This window comes from Chiroxiphia lanceolata, chromosome 9, assembly GCF_009829145.1.
Source record: "Chiroxiphia lanceolata isolate bChiLan1 chromosome 9, bChiLan1.pri, whole genome shotgun sequence".
Classification (NCBI taxonomy): domain Eukaryota; kingdom Metazoa; phylum Chordata; class Aves; order Passeriformes; family Pipridae; genus Chiroxiphia; species Chiroxiphia lanceolata.
In genome coordinates this window covers 11897826-11919766 of record NC_045645.1, presented here as the reverse complement: position 1 = coordinate 11919766, position 21941 = coordinate 11897826, and the positions used below count along the sequence as shown (strand labels likewise).

At 40.4% G+C, this 21941-nt stretch overlaps 1 protein-coding gene across 6 annotated transcripts in view; it reads right to left on the bottom strand.

Moving 5' to 3' along the window:
- The window catches only part of PATJ (PATJ crumbs cell polarity complex component), a 145744-nt gene that overhangs the window by 50730 nt on the left and 73073 nt on the right, over positions 1–21941 (bottom strand). For all 6 annotated transcript variants that reach the window (XM_032696498.1, XM_032696499.1, XM_032696495.1 and 3 more), the window contains exons 28-29: positions 7919–8115; positions 858–949 (exon numbers count right to left, since the gene is read on the bottom strand). In XM_032696498.1, the coding sequence (XP_032552389.1) occupies positions 858–949; positions 7919–8115 (289 nt within the window). The remainder of the gene's footprint in view (positions 1–857; positions 950–7918; positions 8116–21941) is intronic.

The window sequence follows — 21941 nt, the reverse complement described above, 5'->3', positions numbered from 1 at the left end:
GAAGATCACATTATAAAACGGCATGGGCACAAATGCCCAACAAAAGTCACAGCTGGAATTTATTCTTAAATACACATTTATGAAATTCCAGTGTATTAAAGCATATGTGAGTCCTGGGAAAGAGGCAGCTTCTTCCCAGACCTCCTGCCCAGGGTCATAAGAGCAACACTTCCTGAACTTCTGAGTGAATGTATGCAGGTGTCTTTAATTCACATACAAAGAGGAAAAATTTTCATGCTTGGAGCAAAATAAAAATGCCTGCATGTAATTCTTATGCAGATGAAAGGCTGTTTTAGCATATTCCCTCCCACACAGTCCATCCCAGTGCTCCTTGGCAAAGTCAGGCTTCGCCTCTGCACAAACAAGTTAAAGCTCAACTTTAAAATCCTCTTTTGATGCCCACACAAAGGTATCCTTCATACTTCCACCCAGTCTGTGCTCCAAGTACTCCATCCACACTTTCCTGTTCCTTTCCCAGGAGCCCCAAGCCTCTGAACCATTTTCAGTCTCCCCTGGAAGTCTGGGTGAGCAAACTGCCCACCTCAACTTTATCCTGAACCAACCTAAAGCACTTTCGGCTGGAAGAAGTAGCTCTCATCAGGGTGCTCCAAAGCCCAAGAGGAACAGCTCAAGTCTTCAGCAGACACCCCTAAAATCAGCATTCAATGACATTAGATTCATATTTTTTACATTACTAAGCAGAATTCTTCAATTTTTCCAAGAACAGTCAAGAAAAAGGTTTATTCCACTTCAAAGAGAACTGAGCAAATTCAGCAATTTCAAAACAGGCTAAATATGTAAATATGTCATGTAATAGACTAAAGTGCAACAAATGTTTTGATGAGAACTGTTCTTACCGTATGAAAACCAGCTTGACCTTTGATGGGGCAGTTTTAATGATTGCAGAAGCATTCTGGTGACTTCTTCCATACAATATCTGATTGTTTATCTGTTAAAAGAAAACGGTTTTCACGTAAGTGGAGAAGTACACCTTGTTTTAATTTATACAACCAAGACTTCCAAGTTTACTGTGGGAAAAGGAGATAAGGCTCAAAGAAAGTGTGGTCTGCAAAGTCTAGACCTACACAAAACAAGAAGTAATGCAGAGCTAATTTACTGTTATTAGTAAGCCACAGATGAGAGACATCATTTTTTTTTTTCACAGATCCCTAGAATGGATTTTAAGGATTTCTCCTAGATTTTTAGAAAACAATTTGATCTGAGAAGAATCAGATAGATGACAACAGTACAGATACTTAGACAGACACTCCTATACTTTACCTGCAGGCTACTGGACATTTAGAAAAACTGGCTATTAAGATTGTGCTGACTCCTCAGCTCTGCTGAAGGAAACAGAACTGACAGTCATGGAGATGAAGGACAGTTTAAGGACACACCACATCACTTTTGCTATGATGGATCTAACACTTAAAGCACAGCAACAGAGACTACTTTGGACACTTTTGCTGTGTGCAAGCCACTGCTGTTGTTTTCAGAGGGAAACAGCCTGGCTATGGACATGAGCCAGGCGAGCCCAGGTGGGCAAGAGGGCCTATGACACCTGGATTGTGTCAGCAATTGTGTGGCCATAGGACCAGGGCAGTGCCCATCCTCCTGTGCTGGGCACTGTGAGGCAGCACCTCGAAACCTGGGGACAGTTCTGGGGTCCCCAGTCCAAGAGGGACATTGAGGGGCTGGGGTGTGCCGAGGGAAGGGAACAGAGCTGGAGATAGGTCTGGAGCACCAGGAGTGGCTGAGGGAGGTAGGAGGGCTCAGCCTGGAGAAAAGAAGGCTCGAGGGGACCTTCTCACTCTCTGCAACTCTCTGACAGGAGGGTGGAGCCAGGTGGGGTTGGGCTCTGCTCCCAGGTAACAAGGGACAGGATGAGAGGAAACAGCCTCAGGCTGTGCCAGAGGAGGTGTAGGTTGGTTATTAGGGAAAATTTCTTCATGGAAAGGATTGTCCAGCACTGGTACAGCTGCCCAAGGCAGTGGTGGAGTCTCCATCCCTGGAGGGATTTAAAAGCTGCATGGATGTGGCACCTGGGGACAAGGGTTAGTGGTGGCCTTGGCAGTGCTGGGGGAATGGTTGGACTCGATGATCTTAAAGGACTTTTCCAACCTAAACAATTCTATGATTCAATACTGCAGTTTTTTCCTCCCACTCTTAATTTACAACATAATATTTACATTCACATTTGATATATCAATGCTGTTTAAAACAATAATGATAACGGAGCCCAGGAACAATTTACTAGTGATTATAGAAGGAATTTTTGTTACTGCAAATGTTTGTATTGGATTCGGGGTTTGTGGTCTTAGAAGATTTTTTCATTCAAACAAGAAGTAACTGGCCAAATCTTCCAGCCCTGTGTGATATGGGTTCGTCGGTCATGTTGGGAACTTCACAATACTTCCATCTTATTTTCAGTGGGTCAAAACAAGATGTAAGTTCATCAGTTAAATAAGGACAATGCCAGGACAAGAATAAAACCCCTAACACTCGATTGCTCATTGGGATTGAAGTGCAAAGCATCTACCTACCGAATCATTTACTGTGTAAAGAGAGACCCAAGAAAGGTCCTGAGCTGGCATGAAATGATCAGCACTGAGGAAATAACATCATGTCAACATTCCTAATGGTTAAATACGGTTTTGTCTGCAACTGCCATGGTGGCAACGGTAGGGAGAAAAGCAACATCCTAGGCCAGACCTTGCTAATCAAAGATAAGCTTAAAAATCCAGGGGCAAAAATAAATGCTCAGTTGCATTCTGGCTTCAAGTTCAACTTGAAACTTTCAGTGAGTTTGTTGACTTAATTTCTCTAAGCTCAAGAATAATTTATTCACTGGGAATAGTGTATGCTTTACAAATTGTTTGGATTTAGTTAAATTACCATCAATTCTTCTAAACAGCAGACTTCTTAGATTAAAATTTATAGTCTTTACTCTGGCTAAATTAATCCTATTCACTACACGTATCAAATAGTCCAAAATTTAATTAGCTGTGAGCTGGGTCTGTAAGTTATAATTATTTAATTACACCAAAATGAAAGCATAATCAAAGTAATATATCTCCACAAGGCTATGGGCTGTCCCACATAGTTATTACAGCCAGTATTAATTTTTTTTTTTAAAGTGTCGCTTTCTTTTGCAAAATAAATTCATGCTGTAGATACCACAGTGATGAGCAAAGCGCAAAAGCCTACTTAAATAAAACAAAAAAGAGAACGTCTAGGATTCCAGAAGAAACACCATTTTAAATCTTTCAATTTAAATAAAGTAACACGTCAGATTAAGCAAATAGTACTTTGAGAGTCAAAATGTATAAATCTGTGCTTTACTTTTTTCATTAGAGATTAGAAAAGAAAAACAAAGCCTCGACTAAGCAAAAGAAATAAACTGATCTAAATCAATCTCAACTCTTCTTTAAATGTCTCTTTCTATAACCCCTTGGAAAGTCAGCAGAGCACTGAGAAAGATAAAAACATGCTACAGGTATGAGGTCAGGTCAGCACACAAGTTCAATCTTTAATATAATAACACATTGCTTTATGGTAGATTTAATCACATATCCTAACTGTACTGTTGCCTTCACCTACAAAAGTTTTGGTTTACAGTTTCATGCACTGAGGTAGCAGAAAGTACAAACTCACGGAAATCTGAGCTCTTAAATTCAGAGGAAAAAATTTAAAGGATTGTTTGCTTCTCAAACTTTAATTTGCAGAAGAGAAACATTAGATATGGATATTAAAAAAAACCACCAAAACCCCACAGTGTTTTCACTATGTGGCAGTAATGGAAATCCATAAAATTAGTATCATCTGATTTTTATGAAAATGAAGTTAAATGATACCCCAAAGCTAGTAAAATACTGGCGTAGTTTTCTGTAATAATTATTTCTTTGTACCCGTGCAGGAGGTTCCTTCTAACCACAGGAATTGTAGTATTTTGAGATACAACCAGACCCTCTGAAACAATGGAAAAAGTTTCCAGAACTTTTTTATCAGTCAAATTTTATATATTGAAACCCCATAAAATAGACCAAGCTCCCAAATAATAAAGCATGAGGAAAACATTGGAGAGAAAAAAGTAATTAGAATGTGAATTTCCCTTTCCTCACCAAATTTCTTGCTGGGCACACATTCAAACATGTGCATCATCTGAAGTGATCAACAGACCGTAAACTCCATAAGGAGAGAAAACATCCTGCTCTGAGCTGGCAGCTCATCCCTGTGGCTTCCCACCTGCAGAGTGTGGAGAGAGAGACAGGACGTCGGAAAACCTGTGCCCTCCTCCACAACAGCTTTTCCATCACAGCCTTACCTATTTGCAGCTTTAAAATCACCACTTAAAACTAACCTTAACTGTATACAAAGTATTTTTTCCCTCCTTTGGAAAAAATTAAAAGGACATTGGCACAGGTTGCCCAGAGAAACTGTGGATGCCCCATCCCTGGAAGTGTCCAAGGCCAGGTTGGATGGGGCCTGGAGCAACCTGGTCTAGTGGAAGGTGTCCCTGCTAATGGCAGGGGGTAGAACTGGGTCAGCTTTAATGTTCCTTCCAACCTAAACCATTCTATGATTCTATTCTACGATTCTATAGAGATCCGAAAACAAATAAACTGAGAATAAAACACATTTTATGAAACATAAGTGGCATTGTGAATTTGGCTGGGTAACTAATTTACTTGGGCAATATACTGCTGTATCTATTATATTATTACAGCATAACTTCAATTTATCTAAGCATCTTAAAATAGCAATAAAAATGCACTTAGCACAAAAGCTCTCTGGCTTTGAGCTATGACAAAAATGACACAAAAAAATAAAAAGTAATAATTGCCTCTCAGGCAACAGTCCAGAATGGACAACAGGCAAACTCTGTGGTCACTCTTGACTCTGAAGACTGGCTTTTACTCTTTCAAGAAGTGCTGTGGCCTCAGACAACAAAACAAAGAATCACAGAATGGGTTGTGTTGGAAGAGACCTTAAAGATGATCTCATTCCAAGTCCCCTGCCACAAGCAGAGAAACTTCCACATGCAAACAAGCAGTTTCCTTCCACCTCCTGCCTCATCTTCATCAAGATAAGCAAGGATGGGGAGTTGGCAGCATATCCCAACATCAGTAATTTAGCATAACTGGGCTCTCAACAGCTTGGTTTATTAATAGAGCACAGTTGAGTCTCTTATGGAGAGATGATAATAATAATAATAATGATAATAGCAGGGTGGATTCTGCAGTGTGAATAAAACCTCCCAACAGGACAGAGCCATGCAGAGCTCAGGAGCAGCAGGGCTCAAAGCACAGGGACAGCTCCAGGTGAACACACTGCGGGCCACGCTGGGCACAATCACAAACAGGACTGAGCCCAGACTAATAAGACCCGAAGCAGTGCAGACACCTGCACTAAAACAGCAAGAGTGCGAGGCAGGGACACCACAGATGGTTCCTCTGCTTGGAAAAAGAAATGAAAAGCAGAACTTGTGCCCTGTAAAAAACACATTCTTCTGCACAGAGACCAAATCCCAACCGAAGTAGTTTTCCTCCATGTATGACAGCAGGATGAAAGGACCTTCTCTCTCAAGAATCTGTTTTCTTCAGCCACATACCCATCCAAAATACATCACTGAATATGAAAATGATTAAAAAATAATGATTACATACAACTTTTTTATGTGATCTGGATTTCCCTCAATGTACAGGCTGTGAAAACAAGCCACGATCATGCCCCCAGAAGACTACTGTTGTTTGCAGAAGCTAAAAGTGAGATGATATTTCATTAATTGACTGACAAAAGATTTTATGAATAAGGTGCTGAGGCACATCCTTCAATTGAATCCAATCAAACTCCAGTTCAAAAGAAAAATGAACAGGTAATATCTATCCATCTCTAACTCCATCCCATTAACCTTAACTCCATCAAAACCCACAGGGAGTAGTCTGCACATAGTAGTAATGGAGCAAGACTAAGCAACAGGATTCGCTGGGGCACCCAAGGACAGTGCAGAGATGCCAGAGGCTTCCCAAGATGTGAATCCCTTCTCTCGTTGATACGTTCCAGTATTGAAAACTGATGTTTAATCACAGATGCAAATATACCTAAAACATGCAGTTAGATGAGAATCAAACATGAGTTCTGTCATTTCCTCACTTCTGAGCACCTGAGTTTGCAATTCATGCTCTTGTAACATACTTTGTTGTAAAAGACACTGTAAGTAAAGTCAGTTGACCACGTTGACCTCTGCATCCCTGGCATGGAAGTAGCATGAAATTATATTGGAGATATTCAAAAGCCATCTGGATACAGTCCTGGGCAACTGTTTTGATGTGACCCTGCCTGAACAAGGGAGTTGGACCAGATGACCTCAGGAATTGTTCTCCTGCCCACCAGGAACACACCTTTAATTTGACTGCAAAGGTAATCAAGAGAGGCAGTTACTAAAGTCTCTCTGAACTTTTTATTTGAAGTTTGGCATTTTTGATATGGAGAACCTCACTTTTCTTCCAGTGGAAAAAAAAATGAAAATCTTTTTATCTCCAGCTTAACAGGGAGAGGAATTAGAACAGCACCACCAATTTGGAAAATGCTCCTTATAACATGGCTCATCCATGCAAATCCCAAGCCTTGAGGGTTATGTGATTAATCACAGATGGTGCATCTTTCAAGTACTGCTGGCACTACTTAACATTAGATCTTCTCTTCTACCAGGAACTACCAATGATATGCACAGAGGAAATCAGTACTGTGAGTTCTTTCAACTGGTGTGCATCCAAAACTCAACAATTTGCCTTTTTTTTTTAATACCATTAAAATTCAGTGTCAGGGATAGAAAAATATAAATTTGAAGGAGCAAGTAATTTTCCTACCCTACTCCATTATGGTATAGACCTTCACACCATTTCTCACACTTAAAATGAAAATAACAAATTTCAGATGGGGGTGTTTTTATAGCAAAACATCTTTCTTGTACTATGTGTATTGAAAACCCCTAATTGCAGAACTGTTAGACAACAACAAATGCTTAGCCAATTCTGAGCACTCCCAAGGTATCCCCAGGCAGTCAAACTGTTCTTTCTCAAGTCAAGAAAAGTGAAAAAATAGGTGGTTTTCTGATTGCACAGAGAGCTGCTGAAAGATCAAAGCATCACCACCCACGGAGTACAGCAGGTCAGCATATCCCTGCTCTTCAGTGAGAGCTTCTCTCTCAGGGTAAGATCCCCAGGGATGGATGATTTTTTTAAACCACTGAAGCAATCATGACGTGGGGAATCGCTGCAGGTACCGCAGCAAAGTGTCATTTTGCAACAGCCAAAAAATCAGATGAAGTGAAGGAAAGCTGTGCTTTCAGTCTGAAGGTGAAGGAAGGAGATTGGAGGAAAAGTGAAGACAAAATACTCCAGTTGCTAATGAGCTCTCTTGCCTCATGGGTGAACTTGTGCCAGACACAACTAAAGAAAATAAGTATTTTAAACAGATTATAGCATGAAATTTATTTTCAGGATAGGGAATATCCCTGTCATCTGTAAAAACACATATGGTAACTTTGAGGGGTTTTGTTTTTTTTTTAATGTAAGGTGTGAATTTCCCTGTAAAACCACATATGCACTACAAGGATGGATTTACTGTCCCCTTCCTGCCTTTCAACAGTCCCTCCCAACACAGAGCTTGTGAACATGCTGAGAGCACAGACTTCGCTGACAAGACATTAGTTTTCACAGGCCAATGATTTTTGTTTCACTGAAAACACATTTACCTGCCAAAGGCCAAGTTCTCAGTTGGCATAAATCAGCACAGCTCCTTCCCTCAGCCACCTAATTCCACTTGCAGGCTTTATTTAAGGTTCAAATGATGGCTCCACATATGCCTCTCCCTCTCTCCTCATGAGCCTTGCTTAAGAGCTAAAGGAAACACTTACTTCTAGGAGCTCATCACCAATGTGCATCCTTCCATCTCGTCCCGCGGGTCCATCTGGATTGATCCCAACTACAAAGATGCTCATCCGGGAGCGGTCCTTGTTGCCAGCGAGGCTGAGTCCCAGCCCATTTTTGTCTTTCTCAAGTTCAATAATGTGCAACTCTCCTGGGAGATCTGCATATCTTTGCCTGATTTTTTCTAGGAAGGTCAAACATAAAATGAGTTAGAACATGAAATAACTTATACACAGATGTTCAAGAACACATACAAATATGCTAGAAATTTATGACTTCTCAGCAAACAGTGTTTTTAACAAAGGTCTTTTCAGCACAGACTCTAAAATACTGTTTGCTGTGTGTGTATCATTCATACAGCAAAACGCAGCATCAGCTGCAAATATTATTCACATCAAACCCACACTATTTTAATTATTTGCACAACAGCCTGCTTCTAAACCAAAAATTTTCTGTAAGGAGCATAAACAAGGAAATTCCAGAGGTACCTTTACTGTACAAACCCCATCAAATTCAGGAAACTCTCATAAAGTTCGAGCTGGTTAATTAACCACTGCGGGAAACTGAAGCACTTAATGGTTCCAACATTACTGCAGACTCATATCTCAAGGTAAAACCTTCTGCTTCTTTCTAGTGACTCAGGACTCTGCTCACCATGCTCCGCTTAACACGAGGTGCTGCTGCGCGGGCGATTACGCAGAGCAGATGTCAGTGACAATGTAGATGAGTGATTATGCTTTTAAATGCAGCTTCACTTGATATTAAGGTGGTTATTTGTCTTTCATCTACATTTCAACCATCCCTGTGACAAGAGCTCAACGTATTTACAAAGTTATTTGGAGCACACTGCGTGGCTGTGGACGCTGACAGTTTAATCTGAATGTCTTTTCACCAACATCTATCACTGTTGCTGGTGAGGGTGATTTTTTTTCCTGCCTGCTTTTCCTTTACAGATTTTAAAGCCAGTTTTAAACATCCAATGCTTCAGATAGGCCACACATTTAAAAAAGCAAGTCAAAGGATATTGCCGTGACTGGATGTCACCTTTAGTACAGAGCCCAAGGTGAAAGAAACTGCTGCATTATGCATTAAAAGGAGAAATAAGGGATATTCTATGTTCAACCATATCCCTGAGTCAGCAGCAGGAGCTAGATCAATATTAGCTACTACCATCCTCCTGGGGAAGCATATTTTAATAGTACGATTTAACTACTGTAGTGAGTGTTCCCATGACAACAAGAAAGAGGGAAAAGAGCTGGGGAAGGTGAGAGGGAGGCAACTAAAAGTGAATAAAAACTGCTGAGAAGAAAGATGATGAAGTAGAAACGTTCCTTCCACATCCCCTGTGCTGTCAGGGTGATTTAGCCAAACTTGGGTCATTCCCAGCAGCTCTTCTCTCCAACGGTCCTTCCTGAGTAATTGTTCCAGCTGCAGCAGCCCCCTGTGCCTTGGCAGAGACCACTGGGACAAAGGCAGCAACCTCCCATCTCCAACCCCAGGTGCTCCCAAGAGCATTACCTGCACTCAGAGCAACACACACAAGAACCAGCTCTCCCATCATTGTATTTATAGGCTAGCATTTTCTGCCACATTCAAAATCCCTGGTGCTTGAGCCTAAAAGCTGGGGTGTGTACATTAAGGATGAGATGTTATCCCTACAAAGCTGTTAAAGCTCTCCAGAGGTCTGTTACAAAATCAGAATATCTTAAAGAAATGGATAACTCATTTTTTACTATCAATTATATGCCAAAAAATTCATATAACTGCATTAAACGGTAATCCATGTAGCTGCAGAATTCTTTAATATATTTCTTAAGTAATGGGGTCAAAATATAATTAGAGGTGTGATTTGCTACATGAATTTGGAAGCTGTTTCTCGTATGCAGGATACGTCCTGAAAAAAAACAGCAAGAGGAAAGGTCTTGAAAATCGTGTTTCTGAACAACAGGAGATACAGGCATGTTTATTCATGGTTTATTCACATCACCAAGGTTTAATTTACTTTACCCATGAAGCAAGTCCAGACCCGAAGAGCATCAAGACATTTGCTGCCCACCACAATTAGACAAAAAACTCATTACAGCTGCAGTATATCCCAGAACAGGTAATGGGTAGAAAAGGGTTTTCTTATTGATTGCATTTTTGTGGACAAAGGAAAGACTCAGTGCTGGAGGGATGCTGTTGACTGATCATTGCGCCGCCACAATTCCTTTCACTGCTTGTTGTACACAGGGAACACATCTCACTTTCACTTGCCAGGAGCAAGGAACATGTCTAAAGCATATTTTTAACAACTTACAGTCAGATGCACGGAAAAAAACTGAAGAAGCAAGGAACGCACACACTTAAATGCAGTACAGATGAAGCTGCACACCTTCAGAGCCTGCTTCAAAACTCATTTCTTGCTTGTCAGTAAAACTGCTTGAAATTCCCCAGCAGGAGCAGCCCTGTGACATTGCAAACACACATTGCTCCAGCCACTGTCTGCAGACATAGTGCCTCTGAGGCTGCCAGTAAGTCTGTAATTCTGCAGTGTTTCCTCCTCAAAATGAGTTTTCTCACATGGGAAAAATGTTAGCAGTTCAGAAGCACACATCGATTCCTGTTCTGAGCTGGGCTGAAACTAAAAGTAAGTTTAAGTCCTCCAAAAATTAGTAGTTAGGGCAATTGCCTGGGACGAGACAGAGTCCCATCAAAGTTTCTGGCCTGCCTGCATTGGGCCAGGACTGGAAAGCTGTTGAGCTGATTCCCAGCTCAGCACTCCAGCTGTGCCATAATCCCCCACTGTGGGAACAAATCATTGGGTAAAGAAAAATTTATCTGGGCAAAAAAGAGAGATCAACTCCAGGGGTCATCAAATTGCTTCTATTTATTAAGAGATTGGATTGTTACGGCTTGGTTTTTTTTAGGGTCTTCCCTGTTGCCTTATTTGTTTGAAAAAAATCTTACTCACATGGAAGGAATCATAGAATCACAGAATCAGCTGGGTTGGAAAAGACCTCTGAGATCATCAAGTCCAACCCTTGATCCAACACCACCGTGGTTACTAGACCATGGCACTAAGTGCCACATCCAGTCTCATCTTAAAAACCTCCAGAGATGGAGAATCCACCACTTCCCTGGGCAGCCCATTCCCATGCCTGATTACCCTCCCTGTAAAGAATATCTAACCTAAACCTCCCCTGGCAGAGCTTAAGACTGTGTAGACTAAGCCCTTCATTCTAAATTATCACATTCATTTCCGAAGCAGCTATTAGAAACAGCTGAGGTGACTAAATGATAAAAGAGTGGGAGATCACAGAGAAACCACGAAGATGCTTCATGCTGAGCACCATTTCCAGCCTGGCAGGAGGGCACTGCTTTCCAGTGCTGCTGGAGAAGAGACACGTTTGTGTGGACATGCTTCTGCACGTAGGGACTAGCAGAGACACCCCGGCTTTTTAAATCAAGCCTCCCTCAGCACATGCTGCCTCCTCCCTGACCAACAGAAGGTTTTGGCTCTTCCCAATCCCACCTCCTGCAATTAAACCCTTGGAAGGGCTGCCCTCACCAGCCTCGCTCCATAAATGATAACTCCGCTGGGTGTTGCTTCAGTCATCCAATCTGCATACAAATACCCTTTGGGCATCCAGCTGACTTCCTTACAACACTGTCATGGTAGTCTCAGTCTGCCTCTCAATAAGAATCTCATAAGATTATTTTTAAAAAGTATTTACTGCTTAAACAAACATGCATCTAAGGCATCTTCTTTCTAATGCCTTTTTCAGCTGTTTTTTCTCCCCTCCAGCTGGTATCACTTTTCAGTTGCCTGCCTAGCGTTGGGGAGCCAGTTAGCATCTGCTTTTGCAAAGAATTCCATTATCTGCCTTCATTACCAGATACTTTACACAAGGTAATTGTAATTCTGTTGTTGCTGCATTACACATGGGACACAGTGATTCCTGTTTTGGCACCACATTCGGTGACAATATGCCTATCACAACTTCTACAAACATATCTCACCAAGGATATTTAACTGCTAATATTGCATCCAGGTTCTTTTAAAAATATTACACAGCTGTAACATGAACTAAAAGCACAAGTAAACACTTTAGTGATCTCTCCTGCAATAATATCTCCCAGTTATATTAGCAGACAATTACATTTCAAAGAGAAACCCTGGAAATGGAAGACAACTGCTCTCAAACAATATACTATTATGCTGCTGCATATGTTTCCCTGCCTCAGCCACTATTCCTATTATATTAAACAGAGAGATAAAAGAAATAAATGGGGACAATATGGTCAGGATATTGGAGCTTGCATGATCTAGTATTGCAACAAACACACAATTTATCTGCACAGCAAAACCAGACACCACTTTTCAGGAAGGCAAAAGGCTCTTTAAATTACAGAGATATAAAGCACTTGCAGAGGGCTGAGAAGCCTGTTTCCCAAACCTGCTGAAATATCCAGTTAAATGAGCTGAAAGGGAAGAGGTGTTGCTTTGGAAAATGGTGTCTCTGTGTGATGCAAATGAGAGTCCATCTAGAAAGGTAAAAGGAGGATTGAAAAATCTCTGGATGACTCAGCTAGGTGATTTGGTTTAGTATCAAATGCTCAATATTAAAACTGTCAAGGCAAAATACAGAGAAAAGAAAGGGGAAAAAACACCACAGAGAGAGACAGAGCTGGTATTTGTATATAGAAGGTGATACTGAGGATTTTACATCCCTCTTGTGTCACGTCAGATAACTATTAGCAACATATGCTGGCTTTTGGAGACTTTACAATGATCTCATTTATCAGCCTGTGTTCATTCTAATGTGTTTAGCTCCCATTTTTTATTACATAGCACATAACATGGTTACAGTCCTGGCCTTTTCCGAGATTTCCCTGCTCAGACAGCAGTGCTGCAGCATCACAACCACTTTTCTTCACTTCGTAATGATAGACATCAGAATGCAGGCAGCATCCACTACACAGAGCCAACCTTGCATATCAAGCAACTAATTCCCTTCCTGATTTCACTATAAACATTAAAAAAAAAATAATGTAGGAAGTCCCTTGAAAGCTAACCCTGGAGCTGTGAGGGCAACACGTCTAATTTACTGATTACAATTTACAAGAACCTAAATAAGCATATTGAAGGGACCATAATTGAACAAATGGGGTTTAGAATTCTCCCACTACTAATAATATAATAAGCTTATTGTTTTAATCTTCCCACTAGCCCTATGTTCAGCTCCAAGGAGGCAGACAGTTCTTCAAACCTTATCTCAAAAATGATGCACTCGTCTCTTTTCAAAGCTTTAAATTGAAAAATAGAGACAATTTCTGTAATGCTTTTTTAAATTCCACTAAATCACTCCAATTCTTCTCTTGGTGACCAGTAAGCATGAGAAAAATAACGTAGCTGTATTAAAAACTGGCAAATCTAAATGGAAGAGCCAGAGATCATGTTCTACCCAGTCCCCCTCCCTCAGTTGTTGAGAGGAGAGGACAGAGTCTGCCATATCTTTGTAAGTGCTATTATTTCCAAACCTGGTGGCAGGGAGCATCCCTGCAGTGGAATGGGGCAGCTATGGATTCCCCATCTGATCCAGAAACACAGTGCCCCCTACGATCTCCCTTTGACAGCCACACCATTTCTTTGGCAATACTTTGCTTTGAGTACGCCATTCATTTACCAAAACTGAAGAGAAGATTTGCAGAGGAAAATAAACCCCAGCATATCATTTGGCATACTTCAATTAATGTTCCCTTTTAAAAACAGACTTCCATGGACCCTTCCTCCCCAAAATACTGTCACCCAAAATACTCTAACATTACTTTTAATTCCATGAGAGAAAGAGCAGGCACCAGGTGCCACACAGAAAAACCTTCTCCAGATGAACAGCTGAGCTGTGCGTTTACACACCCCCACAAACACAACTCACCTGATCTGAAGTGGAAAAACAAGTGTACATTAAACTCTCCTAAGACAATATCCTTACCCTAACTTGAAGATTCCCTCTTTTCTTCTTCTTTTGGGCTATTATTTGGTATCTCTGAGTGTTCTCTCTCCTCACTGCTCCCTCCAGTTCAGGCTCCCATTCCATTTTGCTCCTCTCATGCCACGCAAACACTTGCAGCAGCTTCTCAGCTCACACAAGAAAACTTTCCTTCTCCTCCAACGCTCTCCTTAAATCCCACTTGTTCCTCACATCACTTTCTACAGTGGAAGGCAAAAATTTCTGGTGGTGCTTGTGAACTAATCCAGGAAGAAGGGTATAATGAGAATTTCCACAATCCACCTCAAGTGCCATTTCAGTTTGTTCCCGTGAGCAGGTGGCATTTAGAAACAGTTATCATTAATTATTTCTTCCTATAATCAAGGAACTATCACACACCAAAAGACAACAGCAGAGAGAAAAATGGCTGAAAACCAAGGTAACTGCAGTCCATAAAATCAGGGAGTACCTCCAACGCTTGCAACACCTCACACCACCATTTTGAACTAATGGACTTCTTGTCAACCATTTTTTTCCATATTCAGGCCCATATTTCCTTATGCAGGCTTCATTCTAAAGCTGCAGTTTTATTACACATTTGAGTCCTCCAAGGAACAGATATTGTATATTTTTTTTTAATTAGATGAGAAGGCTACAACGAGTCTATTCATACCAATGTTTATCTCAGATCTTTTAAAAGGAGATTTAGTGAAGGTGGGGTAAGTAGAGCATCCTGATGCTAATAATTTCTGATTATAAGGGAATCTGCCCTCCCCTCACACAATACTTCCACTCATTTGCCTTTCAAATGATGCATTAACCTCCATGGAAGCACTTGGGTTTCCTCAGAAGTGACCTCCTCTGGGTACTGTGATCTCGCAATCAGTCAGTGTAGCTGAGCTCAGCTCCAGCTGATGATCCCACAGTCTTACAGGCTTTAGAGGAAAGGACTGGCAAACTGGTTGTTTCCTCTAGATAGGAGACACACTGCTGGAGCATCAGACTGCCACTAGTTGATTAAATACAATCAAATAGCAACAGACATTTTTTCTTTTGATAAAATCCTCTATGAGTATACAAATAGTTATGTGTAAAAATGTATCAAATCATGATTATGCCTGGGTCCACAAAAGGCTCAACTGAAGGGATTTTGAAGCAATTACAACCTTAAAATGTGGAGTAGGCTCAAAAGCTGCCGCAGACCCCATTTTAAAGAGAAAAAATCCCATAAAAATGCTCTACTGTAAATTATTGCAGTATATTTGTGGTACCATGCAGTTTAAGTCACCTAAGGCCAACACACTGCAGTCTCCAGAGCTTCCCAGCCTGTGTGGTGGTGATGGCATGGAGCAGCCTGGAGATAAGGCTCAGCTATCACAGCTGCACCTCCCCAGAGAACAGTCTTGCTCCTATTCTGCTGAGGTTTGCCTAACACAGCTCTCCAGGAAGCTTGGATGTGTGAACAGTGTAAGAACGTTAGAAAATACTGCTTTCCACCTGCAAAGTCCCAAGGAAATTTCAGCTATCACCTGGCATCAACACGCCCACCAAGCATCAGGGATCCGTAAGGATGCACGACAGACACGCACATCGCATTCCCAGATGCTGTGACAGATGATGTTTTAACAACTCCTTTTACAAGGCAGTTCTGGAAAATATCTCACAATTGGGACAGAAATTTCTCTTCTAACCTACTCTTTCTGGTAGAGTCACAGAAACATAGAATACCCAGAGCTGAAATGGACTCACAAGGATCATCAAAGTCCAACTCCTGGTAGGACCAGGTTTTCTGGTTTGCTTCTGATCACATTGCTCTGCTGGGATCCATAATCCATTCCCTACATTTGGATTTGAAAGCTGTTAGTTCATTTTATGGAAGAGCAAGAGCGTATGAATATGGGGAATTCAAATCCATTGCTTTTCTGCTTGGTCTCAACACAAAAAAATGAATAGTGTGAACATTTAGATTCTTCCTCCCCTGACAGTAATATGGCGCAACTTGATCTGAGTGTTTCATCTTTAAATAATGATGTTCCCACAAAGAAATTGCCACAGCCACTATCTTGGAATCTTTCTGCACGGAGTCTAATTAAAGAGAACTGTGTCAGACTACTGTCAGAAACTGAGAGTTTGTTACCTAATGAAGACTTTTAGGGGCCCAGTGATAAGTAACTGTAAGAGGCAGCACAGACAACACCTCTCAGAAGGTGATGAGACATTTCTTGCTTAGTGATTCATTCAATTCAATTAATTTAAGGACCTGCAATGAACCTGAACCTCCTCCGTGTAGAGGTGGACTAGAGAAAATGGGAAGACTTCTGGATTTAATAATAAAGACTTTCTGACCAGCAAACACAACCCGTATTGATGAAGAAAAAGGTCAACAGAAAATTCTTAATGGAAGGTCTCCAGGAGAACTGCCATCAGTTGGATGTGTCATCTGGGACTACAGAGCCCAGGAAAATGCCCAGAGTTATGCTGGCAAATACAGTGCAAGTCCCATGAAACACTGATCATGATCAGCTACTTCAGGTGTGATTTAACCCAATGGTGATCTTAATTATAAATTTTAATCCTCTTTAATATTTTTAGGTTTTAGTTATTTTGCTAAAGATTGATTGTAACTAGTTGGTTACTACAAAAATACATTTTTTTGCCACTAAATATTGTACTTACTTTGCATGTTCCTTCTTTAGGCCAACCATGGGGATATAAGTATTATAAGTAGATATATAAGATATAGAAGTATTTAAGAAAATATAACATTTACAATACATCTGTCACCTGTCAGATATTGTGAATAATTTTCCTTCTATACTATATATTTTCCCTAACAACATACACTGTTTGTATTTGGATAGAAATGAGAACGTAATTAAAACATAAGCAACAGCTTTGTAATAAAAATATTGCATACAAACATGCCAATTATGATTAATACAAGAAAAATGTTTTTATTGAAATGTTTTCCTTTAAAACTGGAATATTTAACAGAAGCATTGTTTTTCTCAGGGTAGATAATGGAGGTTCTGTGGTTATCAAACCTATTTTTAAAGAGTCTAATTTCCACTTTGTCAAGGGTTTCCTTTTGTCTGTCTTTGGGCCTTCACACACACCTCATTAACGATGAACGCTGTGCAGTGACCTCGGAGGAGGTTCTGCTATCACACCATGGCCACAAACACTTCCAGAATTTTCCAACTGACAACTCTCAACTTCACACTCTGAGCTTTATTCATAGACCAGCAAAGAAAAATATCCTTTTTCAGCTCCTAACAAGTTGTTCAAGTTTGATAAGCTATTTTCATTCCCACTGAATGAGTTGTAGAAAGAATAGGGCTTTGTTTCAGGCTGCTGAGGAAAAAGTCAAAAGCTGGGTTTTTACTACAGTCAGTGCTAGGTCCAGATTTCTCTCAATTCTCTGGGTACACACATACTTTAAATGAAAAAACTATTCAGGAAAATTATGCTAATAGGTTAGAGTATGCTCAGAACTTTATGTAGATTGCCTTTTAAAACTTAAAATGCATGTTAAAAGCAGAAAGTATTTGATTTAAATGAACTGCAAATCTAATTTAAATTTAAAAGTAGCTTAATATTAAAAAAGATGCATATCCAGATTTTAAAGGGTATAAGGTGACAGTGGGTTCACTTATAGAAGAGACCTGACTAGCCTCATAAGGTCTTTAATACTGTTTATCTCCTCATTTTTTATAAATTTAGACAGCTATCAACTTTTTGTTAGGTTTATACCTGGTTTGTCTTCCATTAAACTGATTACAGCTCCTCAAACACACACTATCTGATGACTTTTGAATTTGGAGCTATCAAATTGTACTTGAGTCATCAGGCTTTGTTTGTTTAAGAATAAACCTGAGTTCCCCGAAGTCATGGTTTGACTTTGATGGCTGAGGTGAAATGAAAAATGAGAGTGAAAAACGACTGACACCTGGTAAAATAAGAATGAAAAGATGACAGCACCTGGCACTACTGCAGATTTCTGTGCCTCAGAACAAAACAAACACACACTTATAATTAAACTTTAAAGACTCCTGTTAATAAAAACCTAATAATAACTATTCCGCTATATTTTTCTATATCTTCAGCTATGATGTATATATTCCATTTATGGTGTCTAATGTGTTAATCACACTATTAAATGTAGAGCAGGCACCAGGCTTCAAGTCCAAGAGAGATCCAGAGCTAATAAGACAGAAACCTACTCCTATATCTCCAAACAAGGTTTCTGATACCTAACTTGGCTCTCCCATGATTCAGGTTTAGCCCATGAGAAGTCCCATGAGAAGGGGAGATGAAGGACAAGGTCTGGTGCCAGACTCCTGCAGGTCACCAAAACCCCAGAAAACCATTTCTCCTCCATGGTGGAGCTGTTTCCAGCAGAATATTTGAGAGGATGACAAAGCGAACAGTTCACATGTAGCTAAACAACTAAAATACAAATTTCCAGGCTGAAAACACACACTGTTTGATTATTGCAAAAGAGAAGGGCAACCAAATAAAGAATTAAATGTCTCTTCCTAAAATGAGAAAGCAAGAGTTTTAGGAAGAATTTTAAATTCTCCTATGCAGTGCTAATAAAAACACAGACTTTTTTCCTAGCACAGAAAATATCAGACAGCAACTCTTGCATTTACACAGCCAGCTGCCATTTTCCTTTTCCATCAGGTGAGATGGGGGGACCTGGACAGATGATTGGATAACAATTCCTTCCCACACAAAATCTCCTGGTTTTTATCACTGAAATCATAAACCAGCCTAAATAAGCCACACATCTTATTTAATCAGCTGCCTTGAGAGTCTATTGAAGGAGTTAATCAGGTTTGTGCTGCACTTATGACATCATAACACTTGACAGATTTGATTAAATAAAACAATATTTTGTATTAGAAGTTCTATTTTGATTATTTTTAATCTCTGCAAAGGACAGAGCCTGGCAGACCTGGGTTTTTTTCCACAAAGAAGATTCAGAAAATAAATGTACCAGGGTCAGACACCTTTGCTTCAAATAAGAGGTGCTAAGCAAGGCATTAATTTCTCTGCAGAAGAAAAATTATATCATAAACAAGTGAACAGAGTATTTGAATAGATTTTTTTTTGGTACCAAAATATGTTATTAGGCAACAAATAGCTTCTCTTTAATGTACTTAATGAAATAAAGATATTAATGCATTAAGCTTTGAGCATTTTTTTAAATGAACTCAATTATAATCAGGAAATTGATGATGTATGTGAACACAGACTTGCAATATGTCAAGCACTCTCTTTTTCCTTCTGGCAAAAGAAATCCATCTCCAAGGATTTACCCAAGAGGAAGAGCTAAATGGATAAACTTCACTATATTAAATAGACTCACTTTTTCCACTCTGACTGGAGGAGCAAATCAACTAAGAGAAAGTTAAAAAATAAAGGCTTGAAGGAAAAATAAGAGTGGGGTATGGCAATTTTTACTGTAATTCTTCTGAGTAGATATTCAATAGACTTTTTTTTTTCTCTTACGGAATTCAGCCTTCAAACGGGATGATTCAGATGCATCCATGACTTACTCTTCAGGAATAAACATTGTCTTTTGGGTAAGGTGGAACTCCATGGATCCTCCTTTTAATTCTATTTTATTTTTAAATTTACATGGCCATCTAACCTCTGGAAACTGTGGTGTGGTGCTCCAGAAGGCTCAAGATGCTTTGTGTCTCTTACGACAGATGGTCAAGCAAGACACTCAACAGATGGCAACCAACCAGAAGAGATGCCAGGTCTTCCCTACTGCAGTCCTGGGGTTATGCTCCGATGTTTATTAATTACATTTTAATCTCTTAATTTATATTAAGTTTAGTTCTAATATGGCAAATAATTTTATTCTGTTTTTCTATAGGAACAAAGCATATGCAACCATCCCCTGTGCAACCCAAGCTGCTGCCCCCAAACCTTTGAGCGTGCTGGCCAATTGCAAACCTGATGGTGGACCAGCGGTCTCAAAGGAACTATAAAAGGTTCATGAAAATAGGCAGGAGAGAAACCTGATAAATGCCCTGACTGGGGAAAAGGCTTCAGTGTGAGATCACACTTTATTAAAGCGTCAAAGAATTCACATGAGAGAAAGGCCCCAGAACCGCTCCAGCCACAGGAAAAGCTTAAATCGGAGCTCACACCTTCCTCAACATCCAAGTCAGGCAAATGGGAGACACAAATCTGTAGGAATCCAACTTCATTAGCTGCAGCACTCACAGAACTACTCATTAAAATCTTCACAACTCTGCACTCAAGCCCTGGCTGGAGGTACCCAACCGGTACCTCTGTCCTCCCTCAAAATGGCTCTTCTGAGTCCAGAAATCAGCCAAAAAGGCAGAGGAGGAGTTCTGCCAACACACAGCTGTCAAGGGACAGGCAGGAGGGGCTGGAGCAGATGTACCAACTGGCTGCTATACAGCCCCATCCAGGGATGCCGGAAGGGTTTCCCATTGGCTTGCTCCGATGCCAGGAGTCATCCACCAGCAGCTGCTGCTGGTGCTGCTCACTCTGCCCTTCTGAGCACTGTCCCTGACATATGTCACTGTGCCAGTCCGGCCCTTTACATCACCACAATATGCCTCCTGCACACACAAAAGAATGACCACAGCATTCTGCCCCCGAAAGGCTTCACTGAACTCCCCATTCCTCACAAAATCCCTTTCCACTTCTTTCTTGGCCCTTGCTCATTAGCTGCCCGTGCTCATCCTCGCATACAGCTCTGCTTGCTCACTCATCCATCACATCCCTGTCTCATCTCATTTTTCCCTCTTCCACTCTTCTCCCAGCCCTTCAGCGATACCTCACTACATACCACACTGGCAGGCTGGTCACTCAATGGCTTTCTGTCCTTGAAAAACAGTATTTAAAGAATCACATCTTCTATACAAACCATATTTCAGAAATCACATCATCTATAGTTCTAACAAGCCAATCCTGAACCAAACCCTTGCTGTTAAATTACAGCATTGTCTATTTAAATCCATTAATGATGCACAACAAAGTGATACTGTATTAATCCTTAAATAACCTGTTATATCCCTTAGAACGATAACAGGTGACAAAATGGAGGAAATTACAGCCAAACCTTATGGCTTTAAAACAGATTTTTTTGCCAAACACTTGAAAAAAAAGTAGTTTCTGGTTCAGAACACAGTTGGCATCAAGGTTTACATTTCAGTGCAGAAAAATGTCTAGATTTGAAGGTCCAAGTTGCAGGTAAGCCTCGCACAGGGAGCAGGAGGGTCCAGCACTGAGGGAATCTCATCCCTCCTCCTTCCATGGGCATCCACCTGTTCTGCTCTGGCTGAGTGGCCCCAGCGACTATGCTACAGAACAGTCACAACTCAGCCAGACAAATTTAAGGACCATTTCACACTGCAGTAGTACAGGATGCACTTTGGTGTTGTTTCAAAGTACAGCAAATGCTGTTGTTTGCTGTTTACTCTCAGAGCACCTGGAGGGATGGAAACTCAGTAGCATAATATCTTTAAAAACCATTTCAAAGGTGCAATACCTCTCTGCTCTCAAAAGCATTGCATTAAGAACCATAACTGTATGTGCACATATAAGCAAATTCCTTTTGCCTTCATACCCTCTGGCATTTCCATCCAAATTCCTCCCAATTTAGGGATGTGGTTCAGCTCTTAAATAACAGCATATTACAAGTATGGGAACTTATGTAAAATATCTCATAATATTCCCAGGACCAGAGTGGGAAGTCTGTACCTCTGTAGAGGTACAGATACTACAAGATACTAGAAAAGTTTAATATTTACAGGTTAAAAAATGCTACTTAGACCTACAATTCTGAAACGGCAGAAAAAAATCAATATTTTATAAACCTGTAATAGCTAATGCACTTGGTTTTCAGTTAAGAGATATGAAAACCCCTCTGAAACTACCTGAAGTATTGAAAAAACCCCCCCAAACCAAAAATCTCAACTGCTAAAAGCACTTGGTATCTACAGAACAATCACAAAATGGCATGACAACAAGGTTTACCACTTCTGAC